The sequence below is a fragment of the Rhinopithecus roxellana genome, chromosome 15 (genome assembly GCF_007565055.1).
Source record: "Rhinopithecus roxellana isolate Shanxi Qingling chromosome 15, ASM756505v1, whole genome shotgun sequence".
NCBI classification, from domain to species: Eukaryota; Metazoa; Chordata; class Mammalia; order Primates; family Cercopithecidae; genus Rhinopithecus; species Rhinopithecus roxellana.
This window is the reverse complement of record NC_044563.1, coordinates 9,732,080-9,748,482: the sequence shown is the minus strand read 5'-3', so window position 1 is coordinate 9,748,482 and position 16,403 is coordinate 9,732,080. Positions and strand designations below refer to the sequence as shown.

Here is a 16,403-nt window from a genome sequence, read left to right as displayed (position 1 = left end):
GTTTCACTGTGTTAGCCAGGATGGTCTCGATCTCCTGACCTCGTGATCCGCCCATCTCGGCCTCCCAAAGTGCTGGGATTACAGGCTTGAGCCACCGCGCCCGGCCTTCTTGTCTATTCTTTAGCCCCATCTATTGGAGGCTCCTTGTGCACATTTTCACTTCGTCCACTCTGGTCACTTCCCTGAGAGGAATTTAGGTCTCTCTCAGCATTGGCATGTCAGTATAAACCCCACAGCAGGATCCGCCCTAAGCCATATGAGGTGACCACGGAACCGCAGATAGGACCCACTCACTCCGCACAGCAGTAGTGCTTAGCACCATTCACACAAGCAGCACCACGAGCAGTAGTGCTTGTGATCGTTTACACACACTTTTAACCTTCAGAATATCCTGACCACCAAGGAAATACTTTGTTGCCCTTGAGACATTTTTTACCTTGGTCTGTGTACAGAGTTACTTGGTCACCATGGTGTTGTAAGCCTTTCTTCACCTGCGTTGTTGAGACTCTGGGTTTATTCGTCACGCCAGGTGGGTCCTGATCCATTGTCCCGAGACCACTGCAACAGATCAATGGGACACGTCTCCTCACAAGAGGTGACCAGAGACTCCTTCCCTGGAGGAGAATGGGAATCCCGGAAGAGTCCCCAAAAATTGTTGGAAGTAAATGCTTGGTGCCGCAAAGTGAAACTAGTACTCAGGCAAAAGTTTTCTCAGCAAGGCAATTTACTTCTGTAGAAGGGTGCTGTCTGCATCAATTATGATTGCAAGAGCACACTGAACAAAGGAGAGATTTTTATTTTTAATGCATGGTCTTTACATCTGTGTCACCCTCCCATGGGCTGGGGTCAGACCATACAATCTAAGTTGAGCCAATTGGCTACTTGTGAATATTTTTCTCAAATAAGGAAGTGGGAAGTGGAAGGTGAGTTATAGTGCTGGGACGTGTGACTTCAGTGGGAGGAATGGGTGTAGAGTGAGTAAGCAAGCAAAGAGATGTGAATTATTGATTAGTGCTGATGGGAAGGTTGTTTACAGTAACTAGGGGCAAGAAGACATGGAGAACAAGAAAATTAGGTTCAAGAGCAAAGAACAAGGAAGTTAATAGGCTGAACCTTGGAAGAGGAATTTTATGGTATCTTACGGTGCCAGAGGAGGGCGTCACACATTAACCAGGTCCCCTGCTTAGAACAGCAGCACAAAAGCCTGGATATAGGCAACACCATCTCACTTTCCCATTAGACAGTAAACCAGATTCCAAACAATTTTGCGGCCAAGCCGCATTGCAACTGTGAGAGAAAATTCTAAGGAGGGCTTATTACTAGACCTCAGAACCTCTGCCAAGAGCCTCCTCTTTGGAGAGTTTGAGGTCCAGAGGATCCCCCAGAGCATCCTCCAGTGGGGTCCAATCTTAGAGTTCCAGACGTCTCTGGCCTTAGGTGGGCACTGGTGCCACTTTGCATGTCTTCCCTCCAGAGCCTACTATGAGCTTTCCCGTACCCGGGTGTAATCTCCAACTTTTAGCATCCTTATAGTTTGATAAGGCCATGCTTTCCCACGCTTCCTGTTCCATGAACTTTAATGATAGGACCTGGAAGCTGGGTGGGTTTCCTTTGCCCTTAGCCAGTTCAACAGGGGAAGCGAAGAATTTAGCATAAGAAAATAAGGTTTAAGTCACCTGAAACATGTGCAAGTTTGCTTTGAACTGCGCCGCACATAGGGGCACATAGGGATCAGGGACCACACATGGAAAAGATTTTTTTAAAAAGTCATGGCTGGGCACGGTGGCTCACACCTGTAATCCCAGCACTTTGGGAGGCTGAGGCAGGTGGATCACGAGGTCAGGAGATCGAGACCATCCTGGCCAACATGGTGAAACCCTGAATCTACTGAAAATACAGAAATTAGCCAGGCATGGTGGCGTATATCTGTAGTCCCAGCTACTCAGGAGGCTGAGGCAGGAGAATCACTTGAACTCAGGAGGTGGAGACTGCAGTGAGCCAAGATCACGCCACTGCACTCCAGCCTGGGTAACAGAGCAAGACTCTGTCTCAAAAAAGCAAAAAAAAAAAAAAAAAAAAAAAGTCCTTCAGGGCAGGGTAATTATTCCCATTCATTCCTAGGCCTTCAGGCAATACCAGGGACTGACCCCAGCCAACAGCCCTCAGTTTTCAAGGAGCTACCAGGAAACAGCTGCTGAAAGACTGAAAAAGAAAGAGGAAAAAAAAAAAAAAAAAAGAAAAACATGAAAAAACCATGGTCCCTTAAGCAAGCTGGCATTGGTGGTCAGACTTCTCCACATGGAAACCCCTTAGTTTCGCTGGCCATGGCCAGAAACCAGCAGTTGCTTTCATGTTTAAGTGCCACCCACCAAGGATCCCTGGTTGGACAGGAAAAGAGAAAGAAAGAGAGTCCCCTGTATGGAGCAGAAAGGAAAAGAATAAATCCTAAATTTGGCCGGGCGCAGTGGCTCAAGCCTGTAATCCCAGCACTTTGGGAGGCCGAGACGGGCGGATCACGAGGTCAGGAGATTGAGACCATCCTGGCTAACACAGTGAAACCCCGTCTCTACTAAAAAATACAAAAAAACTAGCCGGGCGAGGTGGCGGGCGCCTGTAGTCCCAGCTACTCGGGAGGCTGAGGCAGGAGAATGGCATAAACCCGGGAGGCGGAGCTTGCAGTGAGCTGAGATCCGGCCACTGCACTCCAGCCCGGGCGACAGAGCAAGACTCTGTCTCAAAAAAAAATAAAAAATAAAAAATAAAAATAAAAATAAATGATAATAAGTAAATCCCAAACTCTGGGCTTACCTCTTCCTCCTGGCTGGCTTGCCAAAATACGTTCATGGTGGAGGGTGTCCAGGTTCTTGGCATCTTGAACAAGGAACTGGACAAAACACACAAATCAAGGAAGGAATGAAGGGATGTATTGAAAATGAAAGTCCGTTCCACAGTGTGGGAGCGGGCCCGAGCTTAGGAGCTCAAAGGCCCTATTACAGAATTTTTCGGAGTTTAAATACCTGCTAGAGGATTCCATTGATTACTTGGAATACCTCTATTTAATACCCCATGCCCTGTGTAAATGGAGAAGATGAAGTAGAGTGACAAAGTCATTGACTTGGCCTCCACCTTGTGGACAGGATATTTCCTGTCATAGCTGAAGTGTGAATTGGCCTTATGTTCCCTGCCTCCAGAACCTATTTTCCTGCCTCAGCATGAGCTGCCAAGAGCTCAATTATTTTAAACCTGTGAAGCTTGGTGGTGTGACCCCAGCTGCTTGCAGTCCAGGGCCTCCTTCACATTCTCATGCAGTGGTCTGTAGACATCTCATCCAGCCCCTGAAGCTGCCATTGGTCCATGGCCTGGTCACCAGGTCGGTGTCCCTGCTTCCTATGGAGCTCCCCACACAGTCAGTGCTGGGGCAGGAGCCACTGAGGACCAGTGTCCCTCCAGCTAGGAACAGCTCCAGTCCTCAGCCTCCAGGCCTTATCAATCAGTCTTGTCACTGGCCCGGACTGTTCTTTCCTGCCTGAGGCAGAAAATTTCCATTCCGTTGAGGAATTCCTCAGGGAAAATGTGTTCCCGTCAAGTAATGTCTGGAAATAATTTCCTCCATCAGCCACGATTCTGAGTAATGTTCTGAATGTTTAGTTTTTCCCTGTTTGGGACTTGACCATGATGGGCTTTCCCAGTCATTGTCAGAAGTCACCAGGGCTGGTCACTGTAAGGAAATTGGGGTCTCATCTGCTTCCCAGGATTACCTTGAAGTCCTGTGTCATCCACTGAGCCAGGACACTGGAGGGCACGGTGCTGAGTTTCCCAGAGGTCTTCAGGAAATGCTGGGTGTGGGGACCGTATGCCCTAAGGCCCCAAGTCAGAGTTTCTCACCGTCTTCGTGCTTGCTTAAGACCTCGTCTCAGGAATGTTCATTTCATCAGAAATTTCAGAAGCTCTTCAGTCTGTCTCCTCCCCTGCATAGGGTCCCCTTTCAACTGCATGGGTCTGACAGGCTTGGGCACAGGCTCCTAGGGGAACAAACCTGTTTTTGGTTGTGGGATGCTTCCCATGTGGCATGGGCACCCTGGAGTGGCCCCTAACCTTGGTGCCTGTTCCCTTTCTAGAATGTGTTTGGCCTCCTCACCAAATGGTCCAGGGTCTTCACTGAACAGATTTGCATTTTCTGAGTACCCACATACTCATTTTCCAGTTTTTAGCTCTGAATCTCTTTTCCCTTCTCCTCCCTTTCAGGATCTTAAGGCAAAGACCGTGGACTGTGATTTGGGAAGGGTGTTGTGGGCAGGGGCTAATCATGACTTTTGTAGGTCACAGGTATTTTATTGCCTTCATAGGCCACTTCTCTATAAGAATATATTAAACATACTTTACAACTGTATTGGTAAGATGAAGTATAGAATCCAGGCTAGATTCATTGATACATGTTCATTAATATTCAATCTCTTCAGGAAATTATTCTTTAAATTATAACATTTTCACACACCCCTATATATATTGTGGGCCTTGATCCCTGTCCTTGCCTTGCCTGATGGAAGTCGGCCCTGGTGAAGCTGAGTTGTCCAGACACATAGACAGGGTCTTTCTGGGTGAGGGGATAGCCCCAGAAAGAAGAGGAACAGGCAATAACCTACCCCTGGTGACAGGAGTGCTGGGGACAGGACAGGACGAATGGAGCTGAGACCCAGTTTCATTTAAACATCCCCTGCTGTGCTGGGTACCTGCATGGCACACTCACTCCCCTCAACCCTCATGGCCTTTGCAGCTCACTGTGGGGCAGGGCAAGATGAACCCACTGGCAGAGACCGGACAGGGGAATGTTGCATAATTTAAGGTGTTGCTATGCTACAAAACTCAGTCATCAGAGTAAGTAATATTTTCATGCAATACTTTAAAAGTTCAAAATTAATGCCAACATCCATGAATGACAAATAAAAATCAAAATTTAAAATTCAGACAGGATCCCCCTTGCTTTGCACTCCTCACCTCCCTGACTGGCTCTGGTCTGGGCCCTGCACACCTCGGGGAGGCCCAGAGACAACCCAGAGGAGCCTGGCATAACCAGCAGGGCTCAGCATGGATGGGACTGGGGTAAAATCAGGGCTTCTGAGCACCACCCTAAGAGTATGAGGTTTCCAGAGAAAGTGGCTTAGGGAGGTATTGGGATGTGGAGAGTGAAACACTCTTCAGAGAACAATTAGGCAACAAGAGCTAATGCTTTTTTCTTCAGAGAGAGAGAAGTCCAGCTCTTGGGCTGGAGATGATGAGAACTCAAGCGTTTCCCAGAAACCTCAGACCCTCACCCAACTCCTTCCAGGCTTATCTCTGTCTGTAACCTACAGCCTGCCTGTGCAGCCTGGAAAGCGTCTTTTTTTTTTTTTTTAATAGAAGAACAAGAAATAATTTTAGTGATTTGCAGTTAGTTTATTGAAATGGAAATGAATTTGAGGTTTCAACAATTGTCCAGCAGTTTCCACATATAAAAAGACAACACAAGAAAGAAAAGTGGTTTCTAGCAATCAACAGATGAGTTCTGGCCATAGTCTGTAGTCCTCTGAGCCAAACGCCTCGTGTAAAGTTAATTACTCTTAATTACACCAAATACTGTCGTACATTGTATGCTGGAAAACAAAAACAGATCACTTAGGTTTGCAAATTTCACTTACTAAGTCAAATATTATAACTTGCCTTCTTGTTTTCTTGCATTTGTCCACAAACAGCTAACTCCCAGGAAAATTTGCAGTGGAAGAAAAGCCAGCATCCCCTCGTCATTTATTCTGTCATCCAGGAGACACTTCATAACACCAAACAGGAGCCAGGGTTGTAGGACCTCTTCCCTACCAGGGATCCATGTACTACTTTTTTTCTCCAAAAATTCTATTCCTTGAAATAACTTATCCAATAAATATGCTGCATATACTATTTGTTGAAGACCTGATCACTTGGACTGTTTCTGATACCACTTTTACAACACAGAATTGTTTAAAAAAATTCTCAGCTCAAATACAAGAATGTGATGGTTTTGAGTTACTGCACAGGCATAAAAGGTGGAAATGTTGTAACAGGCTGAGACCCTTCACCATTACCTTTGAGGTCTATGAAATATTGGAGCTGGGCTGGGTGCAATGGCTCATGCCTGTAATCCCAGCACTTCGGGAAGCTAAGGTGGGCAGATTGCTTGACCCCAGGAGTTTAAACTAGCCTGGGCAATATGACAAAATTCCATCTCTACAAAAAAAAATAATAATAATAATAATAATAATATATATATATATATATATATATATTTTTTTTTTATGCCGGGTGTGCTAGTGTGCACCTGTAGTTGCAGCTATTCAGGAGGCTAATGTGGGAGGATCACTTGAGCCCAGGAGATGGAGGCTGCAGTGAGCTGTGATTGTACCACTGCCCTCCAGCCTGGGCAAAAGAGCAAGACTCTGTCTCAAAAAACAAAACAAAACAAAACAAAATAAAAATGGAAACAAGAAACATTGGAGTTTTACAATATAAATGATTAATCTGAGGGGGTTTTTTTTGGTTTGTTTGGGTTTTTGGTTTGTTTGTTTGTTTGTTTTTGAGATGGAGTCTCTCTTTGTTGCCCGGGCTGGAGTACAGTGGCATTATCTTTGCCCACTGCAACCTCTGCCTCCCGGGTTCAAGCAATTCTCCTGCCTCAGCCACCCAAGTAGCTGGAATTACAGGTGTGCGCAACCATGCCTGGCTAATTTTTGTATTTTTAGTACAGACAGGGTTTCAGCATGTTAGCCAGGCTGGGCTTGAACTCCTGACCTCAAGTGATCCTCCCACCTTGGCCTCCCAAAGTGCTGGGATTACAGGTATGAGGGACAGCACCTGGCTAATCTGAGTTTTTAAAGAAAAGAATGATTCAACCATCGCAAATTGCAGTTAATATTTACTTTTATCCTTGAGCATTTGATATATCTCTAAATTTTCTATTATGGAATGTTTTAAAAAAGGCAAATCCCTTTTGCCTTTTCCATTTATCACTACCTAAAGATTCTCAATGTGAATGTTTTAAATAAAATTTTGGGGTATTAAATAAATTCTTTAAAAAAAAAAACAACGTAATCCCAGCACTTTGGGAGGCTGAAGTGGGCAGATCACCTGAGGTCAGGAGTTTGAGACCAGCCTGGTCAACATGGTGAAACCCCATCTCTACTTAAAGTACAAAAATTAGCTGGGTGTGGTGGCATGTGCCACTAATCCCAGCTACTCTGAAGGCTGAGGCAGGAGATTCACTTGAACCCAGGAGGCGGAGGCTACAGTGGGCGGACATCGTGCCATTGCACTCCAGCCTGAGCAACAAAAGCTAAACTCCGTCTCAAAAAGCAAACAAACAAAAACAAAAACAAAAAAACTCGTAGCCAACACATCTTTATTAATAGACAGAAATACTCATTGTTATAACCGCTGACTTTGTTGTAAACAATTCTAGCACTCGTGCTGTTTCACACTCATGATCTGCACTTCCCACTTCGTGAGGCACTTAATTAAGTGGTGCATGATTTCCAGTCATGTATGCTAACAAATCTTGGTTGCTTGGACTTGCATTTTAAATTATTTATTTTAGGCCAGGAGGGATGGCTCACACCTGTAATCCCAGCACTTTAGGAGGCCGAGGTGGGCAGATCACCTGAGGCCAGGAGTTCAAGACCAGCCTGGCCAACATGGTGAAACCCCATCTCTACTAAAAATACAAAAATTAGCTGGGCATGGTGGTGGTACGTGCCTGTAGTTCCAGCTACTTGAGAGTCTGAGGCACAAGAATTGCTTGATCCCAGGAGGCAGAGTTTTCAGTGAATGAAGATCATGCCACTACACTCCAGCCTGGCAACGGAGTGAAACTCCATCCCCCCAAAAAATTTTCTTTATTTTAGAAAATGCAGAATTTGCACAAATTGCATTTTCTGAGCTAGATAAAAAATAATAAGAATGTTTTTAATGTTTGTTTTGTGAAAATAGGAAATGTCTTAGTAGGTTGCTCCTACAAGTGTGTGACTCCTTGAGAACCAAATTTTTTCTCTTAATAAAAATGTGCATGTGTCTGGCTGGGTGCAGTGGCTCACACCTGTAATTCCAGAATTTTGGGAGGCCAAGGGAGGCAGATCACTTGAAGTCAGGAGTTTGAGACCAGCCTTGCCAACATGGCAAAACTCCGTCTCTAGGAAAAATACAAAAATTAGCCGGGCATGGTGGCGCACACCTGTAATTCCAAATACTTGGGAGGCGGAGGCAGGCAATTCACTTGAACCCAGGAGGTGGAGGTTGCAGTGAGCTGAGATTCGTGCCACTGCACTCCAGACTGGGTGACAGAGCGAAACTCCGTCTCAAAAAAAAAAAAAAAAAAAAAAAAAAAAAAAAAAAAAATGCAGATGCCTGTCGCTGTGTGGCTGTGTGTCTATACTTGTGTGCTTATGTGTGTCTGTGTCTGTGTGAGGATGGACTGGTGAGGTCAGAGGTAGATGGGTGACCTCTAAGTCTTGCTTTTCTCCCTTTAGCCTTTTCCATTTATCACTACCTAAAGATTCTCAGTGTGAAGTGGCAAAGCAGCCTGGAGACAAAGTTTAATGAATTGATATATAAAGTTTAGAGCCCGCTGGTTCTGATCAGTGATTTTCAAAGGGTGCATAAGAAGAAGCCAAAATTACCATCATCAGTCCGAAGTTTTTCAGAGTTCTATGTGACTGGCTGAGGAAGCACTGCTTGAATTTCCCCATAACCTCTGCAGCGGCCTCACTGTCTGTGAATTCTTGAAGAAGCTCTTTGTACTCAGGTATAGATATGTCAGAATTGATGGTCTTTTCAACCACATCCTCCAGGAGTTTGCAGCCAGAATCTGAAAAAAAAAAAAAAAAAAAAAAAAAAAAGACACAAGAACATGGGCCATTACCAGAGGTGTGAGCTCATTTTACGGATGAATTGGGAAAGCCGGCTGTCTTCGTACCTCCAGGGACAGACCGAGGTTCAGAAAGATTTTGGTGCAGGATGTAGAGTTCTCAATTCTGAGAGCATAAACTCAGGCTCTGCAAATTCTCTCCAACCTCCCAAACCCAGAGAAGCCCAACCCCGTGTATCCTTGGTGAAGAGGACCCTGGAGAAATGAGGTGCTCTGACTGGGGGCACATAGCAAACACCACTTGGGCTTTCTTGGTTCAAAGTCATGCAATGCTTCCCTGTTATCATGCCCAGCATCAGGGAGGGTTTCCAAGGATTTCAGATTAATGGGTCTAGGACATTGTCCATTAGTTCTGTTGACTCTACTGCAATAAAAGGGAATGTGTGACCAGGCATGGTGGCTCACGCCTGTAATCCCAGCACTTAGGGAGGCCAAGGTTGGCAAATTGCTTGAGCTCAGGAGTTCAAGACCAGCCTGGACAACATAGGGAGACCTCATCTCTACAAAAAAATTAAAAATTAGCCAGGCATAGTGGTGCCCACCTGTAGTCCCAGCTACTTGGGAGGCTGAGACAGGAGCATTACTTGCGCCTGGGAAGAAGAGGTTGCAGTGAGCTGAGACCGTGCCATTGCACACCAGTCCCAGTCCCAGCCTGGGTGACACAGCAAGACCCTGTCTCAAACAGGGTCTCAAACACACACACACACACACACACACATACACACACACACACACACACATACACACACACATACACACATACACATACACACACACACACACATACACACACACATACACACATACACATACACACACACACACATACACACACACACACACACACACACACACACACACACACATGAATGGGAAATAGAACTTGTTCATGAAGGGATCTGAGGTCACCCCCCCTGTAAGGGAGAGGAAAGAGCTCAGGACTTGGCTTCATGTGAGCTGGTTGTGCTCTGGACTTTGTGATTTTCTAGTTTGTTGACTGTGAGCTTGTCACCCTTCTACGTGTCTGCACCTACCTTGGACATCAATATGGTAGGGTTTGGAATCCACCTTTGTGAATTGCACAAGGCAGGCTACCTATGGAACTACTAGTGCTGATTCCAGCAGCCGGGGCTTTTCCTCCCACTGGGTCTTCAGCGCTGGAAGGAGACTCCAGGGGGTGTGAGTTCTCCTCACCAGTCTGCTTTGAGCCTGAAGCAACTGGGAGGGAAAGGGCATCCCAGAAGGACCCAGATCAACTCTGAGAACACAGAGGGAGCCACACTGGGTGAGAGACACTGGGTCACACTCTGCAGCCTGGGCCTTCTGTCCTGGGAGGTTTCCTATTTCGTTCCACATTCAAGGAGACCCATGATGATTTCGTGGTTTCTAAGTGCAGATGCCATCTCTCTCTTGCCCCACTGAAATCGTTAATTTCAATATTCAATCCTGAGACTCATCCTGGTTTCTATGGTCGCCGTGACCATGGTGAGACCCCAAGTGCCATGATACACCACGTGCAGCTCCAATGCAGGGGACAGCCCACGAGGGCACTGCCCGCTTGATTGTCAGGAACTCACGGCGATCCTAAGGCCTGTCACACACAGGCCCTTCCCACTGGGGTTCATCCGTGCTGGGGATTAAGGGCTGTGAGTTCTTCTACAGGGGCCCAGAATGACAACTCCTAGCCCAGAAGCAGCCGTCTCTGCCCAGAACTCACCTGCATAGCAGTGCAGAGGGAGAGTCGCCAGCATGAGGACCATTAGCAGCTTCATGGCGAGGCGGCTGCTGTCTGTGTTCCGTCGTGCGTGGCAGGGATCAAGGAAGCTGCTGTGGAGGTGAGCATCCAGCCCTGCTCTATTTATTCCCCAGGGAGACACCTTAGTCCCTCCCAGGAATGAAGCAAAGTGTCAGCCTGGCGTAGGACCAGGGCACAATAGTGTGCCTCAAGGGGAGCCCAGCCAGCCTGTGCTCTGTTTGTAGAAACCAAGAAGGCAGTAACATTTGGATCCCTGACAATTTGGGGACTACAATAATGACACATGGCTTTTAGTAAAATGGATGCAACAGTGTTTTCCACAATATAAAGCAAAACCCAATGGCGTGATCTTGTGCTCTCAACACTGTTGTTATTATTGTAGTTTTCTTCTAGTCCTCTTTCTCTTCTTCCTCCTCCTCCTTCTGTTCTTTTCCTCCTACTCCTCTTTGCTTTTCCTCTTCTGCTTCTTATTCTTCAAGGTACAAACAGTTTCATAACTTGTATATCTGCCGGTCCTGGAATCATCAAATATTTGTGTTACCTGCATCTTCCTCTGGGAGGCAGACCTTCCTAATCCATAGACATTTCTTTTTCTGAAAAGTGGGTTTTTTTTTTTTTTGTTTTGTTTTTTGGAGTATTGTTGTTGTTTTGAGACAGAGTCTCACTCTGTTGCCCAGGCTGGAGTGCAGTGACGCGATCTCAGCTCACTGCAGCTTCCGCCCCCTGGGTTCCAGCAATGCTCCTGCCTCAGCCTCCTGGGTAGCTGGGATTACAGGCTCCCGCCAGGACACCTGGCTAATCTTTGTATTTTTAGTAGAGATGGGATTTCACCATTTCAGCCAGGCTGGTCTTGAATTCCTGACCTCAGGTGATCTGCCCCCCTCAGCCTCCCAAAGTGCTGGGATTACAGGCATGAGCCACCATGCCCAGCCCAGAAAAGTGCTTTAAGTTTTGGGAAAAACATTAATATATAACCTCAACTGAAAGCTTCTTGTTATTCTTGTTAAGAATTACAACACTATTTATTTTACAATATATTTATAATTTAATTCGTGCTTAGTTCTTTGTTAGTCTTTTACAGTTTTCCTTCCACTGGTTGAGAGGATGCTGGGAGTGAGCGGAGTAGCTGACTGCTTGGGTAGGCAGTGCTGGGCAGTGGGTGGCAATGGGGTTGGTCCATGATGGGATTTAGGTGATGAGATTTGGGCAGGTGTGGGTGTGGATCCCGGAGGCCACATGTAGTCATGCTGTGTCTTTAGGCAAGTTACAACGCTGATCCATCTGGGCTTCCTTTCTCTCTTTACTAAATGGGTATAAATGACGCTGAATTTTTTTTTTTTTTTTTTTTTTTTTTGAGATGGAGTCTCGCCCCAGGCTGGAGTTCAATGGCACGATCTTGGCGCACTGTAACCTCTGTCTCCCAAGTTTAAGCGATTCTCCTACCTCAGGCTTCTGAGTAGCTGGGATTACAGGCGTGTGGAGTGATGCCTGGATAATTTTCGTATTTTTAGTAGAGATGGGGTTTCTCCCTGTTGACCAGGCTGGTCTCGAACTCCTGACCTCAGGTGATCCACCCACCTCAGCCTCCCAAAGTGCTGGGATTACAGGTGTGAGCCACCATGCCCAGCCATGATGCTGAATTTTTGTAATGATGATAGACGCTCTGTAAATTTTTTTTTTTTTTTGAGATGGAGTCTCACTCTTATTGCCCAGGCTGGAGTGCAGTGGCGTGATCTCAGCTCACTGCAACCTCAGCCTTCCCAGGTTCAAGCGATTCTCCTGCCTCAGCCTCCTGAGTAGCTGGGATTACAGGTGTGCACCACCACACCCAGCTAATTTTTATTTTTATTTTTTTTTCTATTTTTAGTAGAGACGAGGTTTCACCATGTTTGCTAGGCTGGTCTCAAACTCCTGACCTTGTGATCTACCCGCCTTGGCCTCCCAAAGTACTGGATTACAGTGGTGAGCCACCTCTCCTGGCCAACAGTCTGTAAATTTTTGATCACATGGCCAAGCATAAGATAATTCTGAATAAATGGCAGTTGCATTCATGCATGGATCCCTTGTTATACACATCACTGTTGCTTCATCACGGCTTCTCCTGTGAGCTGGGCCCTGCGCTAGATTCAGTTCTAGAAACAGGTTAGACCAGGTGCTTGCTCCTATAGACCTTATTTTCTAATGAAGGACGAAAAGAACAAGACTAAAGATAAGATACGTTAGAGCTATGAGAAAGTGGTCACTGCTGCAAAGAACAGCAAAATACTCACAACAGCTGAACGCTGTCATAGACGGCCTGCCCAGGGTCAGTGGCCTGTAAGTCCCCCAAGGCAGCCTGTAAGGAGCAGGTGCTGTTTCAGCTGAGACTTGGATGAGTGGATGGTGATGTCCAGGGACACATCTGGGGAAGAGCATTCCAGGGAGAGGGAACTGCAAGTACAGAAGCTTGAGGACAGAGAGCATCTGGCAAGGTAAGGGAGGGAAGGAACGTGGCCACATAGAATCGGGAGAAGGACAGGACAGCCTCACATGATAAAAACGCCACCCCTGTTTAATTAGGGTCACAGTGAAGGTCATAGGAACAAGAAAAACATAGTTGGCTCAAGTGAAAAAAAAAAGAAAAGAAAAGAAAAAGAAGTAGATGAAACAGCCAGAGGGATGAATCCATTGTTAATTCCCTGTGAATGCATTGTTTACTCTCTGGATTACTTGTGACATGTTTCTTTCCACCATTCAGGTGGAGCCTCAGTGGTCAAGAACAAACCTAATTTGGGGGAGGACAGAAAGGAGAAGTGTTGTTTACTTACCACTGTACACAGCTAACCCTGGCTGGTAGCCTTGTTTCCCAAGGGTGGTGAAGGACCTTGATCATGAAACGTGAGACTGTCTCCTTGGCCAGTACTTACTGGGGCTTTGCCTTGTGCCCCAGTCCTTACGGCCCTGCCCTGTCAGTCACCTGCTTACCCAGAACAGAACTTCAGGAAAGGCCTCTTGGAGCCATCTTGGTTGGCAGCAATATGCCTGTTGTTCAAGTCACCAAGACCTCGTCTAGACCCGGCACCTCCCTCGCGTTGCCCAAGCCTCATGCTGGGATTCCAAGTCTGAGTTGCTCAGTGTTCAGTCCACCCCAGCACTCCCATATTCCAGCTCAGTGTCCCAAAATGTGTCAGAAGCTTGCAAAGACTGACCTTCCCCTGCATGGGGGTGAATACATCTGGTGACACGGGGTTGGGATTGAGTGAAGGGAACAGTGTGAATCCTCTAAAGGGACCACACACATCAGAAATGCTTTCTGGTCTCTTCTTTCTGAAATGGGGCTGAGGAAAGGAGAGGCCGTAGCTTCCATGGGGAGTCTATGGCAACCAAGGAAGAATCCCCTTACACACACACCCAAGATGCACGTGACAGTGGCGCATTTTTCATACTCCCTCAATTGTCAGAAGAGAACTGTGAGCCTTTGTACCTCTGAGAAGCCTGGGGAGACACACACAGGAGACTATAAGCCCAGATGGGAAAGGAGAGGTGCAGAGAGATGGATGAAGGGCTCTGGAAGGCCAGAGGAGGGAGACGGTGCTTTCCCTGAAGTGGGAGAAATGTCCTCTGGCTCAGAGAGTGAGGGGAGGCTGTGGGTAGGGAGCAGGTAGGTTAAAGGTGGATAAATTCAGAAGATGGGGGAGGTGACTCCCAGAGGAGTCAGATGACTGAAATGTCAGGAAAGGATAAAATCCCTTATCCCATGGGGCAGTCCCATCCCAGATGGACATTCCCAAGACTCCCGGAAGTGAGTGCCTGGGAAACTGCAGCTCTGCTGAGCACTGCTGTGCTGCACTGCTGGGTCCTGTCTCTGCAGGTTCTGCAGCCCTTTCTCGTAAGGGTTGGATGGCAGATGGGTGGTGAGTGAGGACTCAGAGCCTGACTGCCACTTGTGTTCACATCCCAGCTCCTCCGTTTGCTGACTGCACCATTGGACAGGAGACTTAATGCTCTGTGTTCCCTTTAAAATGGGAACAGTCATAGAATTGCTGTGAATCACAAGTGAAGTAAAAAGTGGAAAGTCCTGAGAACAGTGCTTGGCACAAAGCACGTGCTATCCAAATGTCAGCTGGTAGCCATTATTTTTGGTAATAAAAAATGTATTTATGGTAAACTCCAAGGACCACTAGGACTGTTCGACACCACTGAAACCTCGGCTTCCACATGACATTCTCTAAAATATTTGAGTAACTATTCAGGTACAAGCTAAATTTTATTTATTTTTTTTTTGAGACGGAGTCTCGCTCTCTCACCCAGGCTGGAGTGCAGTGGCGCGATCTCAGCTCGCTGCAAGCTCCTCCTCCTGGGTTCACACCATTCTTCTGCCTCAGCCTTCCGAGTAGCTGGGACTACAAGCGCCCGTCACCACGCCTGGCTAATTTTTTGTATTTTTAGTGGAGATGGGGTTTCACCGTGTTAGCCAGGATGGTCTCGATCTCCTTACCTCATGATCCGCCCAGCTCGGCCTCCGAAAGTGCTGGAATTACAGGCACGAGCCACTGCTCCCAGCTACAATTTTGAAGTTTTAAAGTTTGAAAACAAAGTTCTGTGTTTTGATCTATATGTATTTTTTTTTCTTCTGTGTTCCCCTTTCCTCAGAGTTTTTTTGGTTTTTTGATTTTTTTTTTTTTTTTGAGCACGGTCTTTTTTTGTCGCCCAGGCTGGAGTACAGCGGTGCCATCTTGGCTCACTGCACTCTCTGTCTCCTGAGTTCAAGTGATCCTCCTGCCTCAGCCTTTCCAGTAGCTGGGATTACAGGCGCACACCACCACACCCAGCTAATTTTTGTATTTTTGGTAGAGACAGAGTTTCGCCATTTGCTCAGGCTGGTCTCGAACTCCTGGGCTTAAGTGATCTGCCCACCTTGACCTCCCAAAGTGCTGGGATTACAGGCATAAACTACCACACCTGGCCTCAGAGTTTTATTGAAATAATTTACAAATAACTTCTCACCCAAGCATATTCTACTTAGTATTACCATATTAATCTTCCCAGGAACCAGTTCCAATTTACTTAACATGTTTAGATACATTTTTAAATTTTTTACCCAGCTTTACTAAGGCAAATTGACAAATAAAAATTATTTGTATTTATGGTTTATAATATGTTTTGATGTATATATACATTCTGAAATGATTAATTCAAGTTAATTAGCATACCATCACCTCACATACTTGGTTTTTTTTTTTTTTTTTTGGTGATAAGAACACTTAAGATCTAATTGTTTAGCAACTTTCAGGAAATGTTCAATAAAATATGAATGAAAACCAATTCTGCACCAGTTCCTAAATGACAGGCACTGTTGTAAGCCTCTTGGAATCTCACCGCTGTCATCCTATGAGCAGAGTGACCATACTATTGATTGCAAATGAGGGGCACTTTGGAAATGAAAGGGAACCGGAAATGGGTGGGATGCCAGGATAACAATGTAAACCAGGACTGTCCTGAGCAAACTGGATGTGTGATCACCACTCTGTGAAGTGGGCAGATCATTTCACCCCCGCTACAGGAGATGGGACACAGAGATTCCATAGAACTTTTCGAGACACAGCTAGGAAGTGGCAGCAACAGGATATGAAGCCAGGTGTTCTGGCTCCACAAGCTGCTCTCAACCCTTTCCCTCCTTGGCTGGATCCTGAAAAACCTGCACACCACGGCTCAGGTGGGTCCTGGTGACCTTGACTCCCA

The 16,403-nt window shown here is 46.3% G+C and overlaps 1 protein-coding gene and 1 long non-coding RNA gene across 2 annotated transcripts; both read right to left on the bottom strand.

The window, feature by feature from the left end:
- Positions 1 to 436: 436 nt before the first annotated feature.
- Positions 437 to 3,380, bottom strand: LOC115893530. The gene is made up of 3 exons (XR_004053561.1): positions 3,244 to 3,380; positions 2,809 to 2,884; positions 437 to 558 (listed from the first exon to the last, which is right to left on the bottom strand). It is a non-coding gene; the product is annotated as an uncharacterized LOC115893530 (long non-coding RNA).
- Positions 3,381 to 5,412: 2,032 nt separating this feature from the next.
- SCGB2A1 (secretoglobin family 2A member 1) lies at positions 5,413 to 10,756 on the bottom strand. Its single transcript, XM_010384908.2, has 3 exons — positions 10,644 to 10,756; positions 8,679 to 8,866; positions 5,413 to 5,630 (listed from the first exon to the last, which is right to left on the bottom strand). The coding sequence occupies exons 1-3, from the start codon at positions 10,696 to 10,698 to the stop codon at positions 5,598 to 5,600; spliced, it is 276 nt and encodes a 91-aa protein (XP_010383210.2). The 5' UTR covers positions 10,699 to 10,756; the 3' UTR covers positions 5,413 to 5,597.
- Between the last annotated feature and the right edge of the window lie 5,647 nt (positions 10,757 to 16,403).

Bases quoted from the DNA above. Each gene is read 5' to 3' on its own strand.
- SCGB2A1 (XM_010384908.2), bottom strand. From the start codon at position 10,698: ATGAAGCTGCTAATGGTCCTCATGCTGGCGACTCTCCCTCTGCACTGC. The intron at 8,867-10,643 runs GTGAGTTCTGGG...TTTTTTTTTCAG, and splicing joins CCCTCTGCACTGCTATGCAG to ATTCTGGCTGCAAACTCCTG. The intron at 5,631-8,678 runs GTAATTTTGGCT...TTTGTTTTCCAG, and splicing joins AAAACTTCGGACTGATGATG to CATACAATGTACGACAGTAT.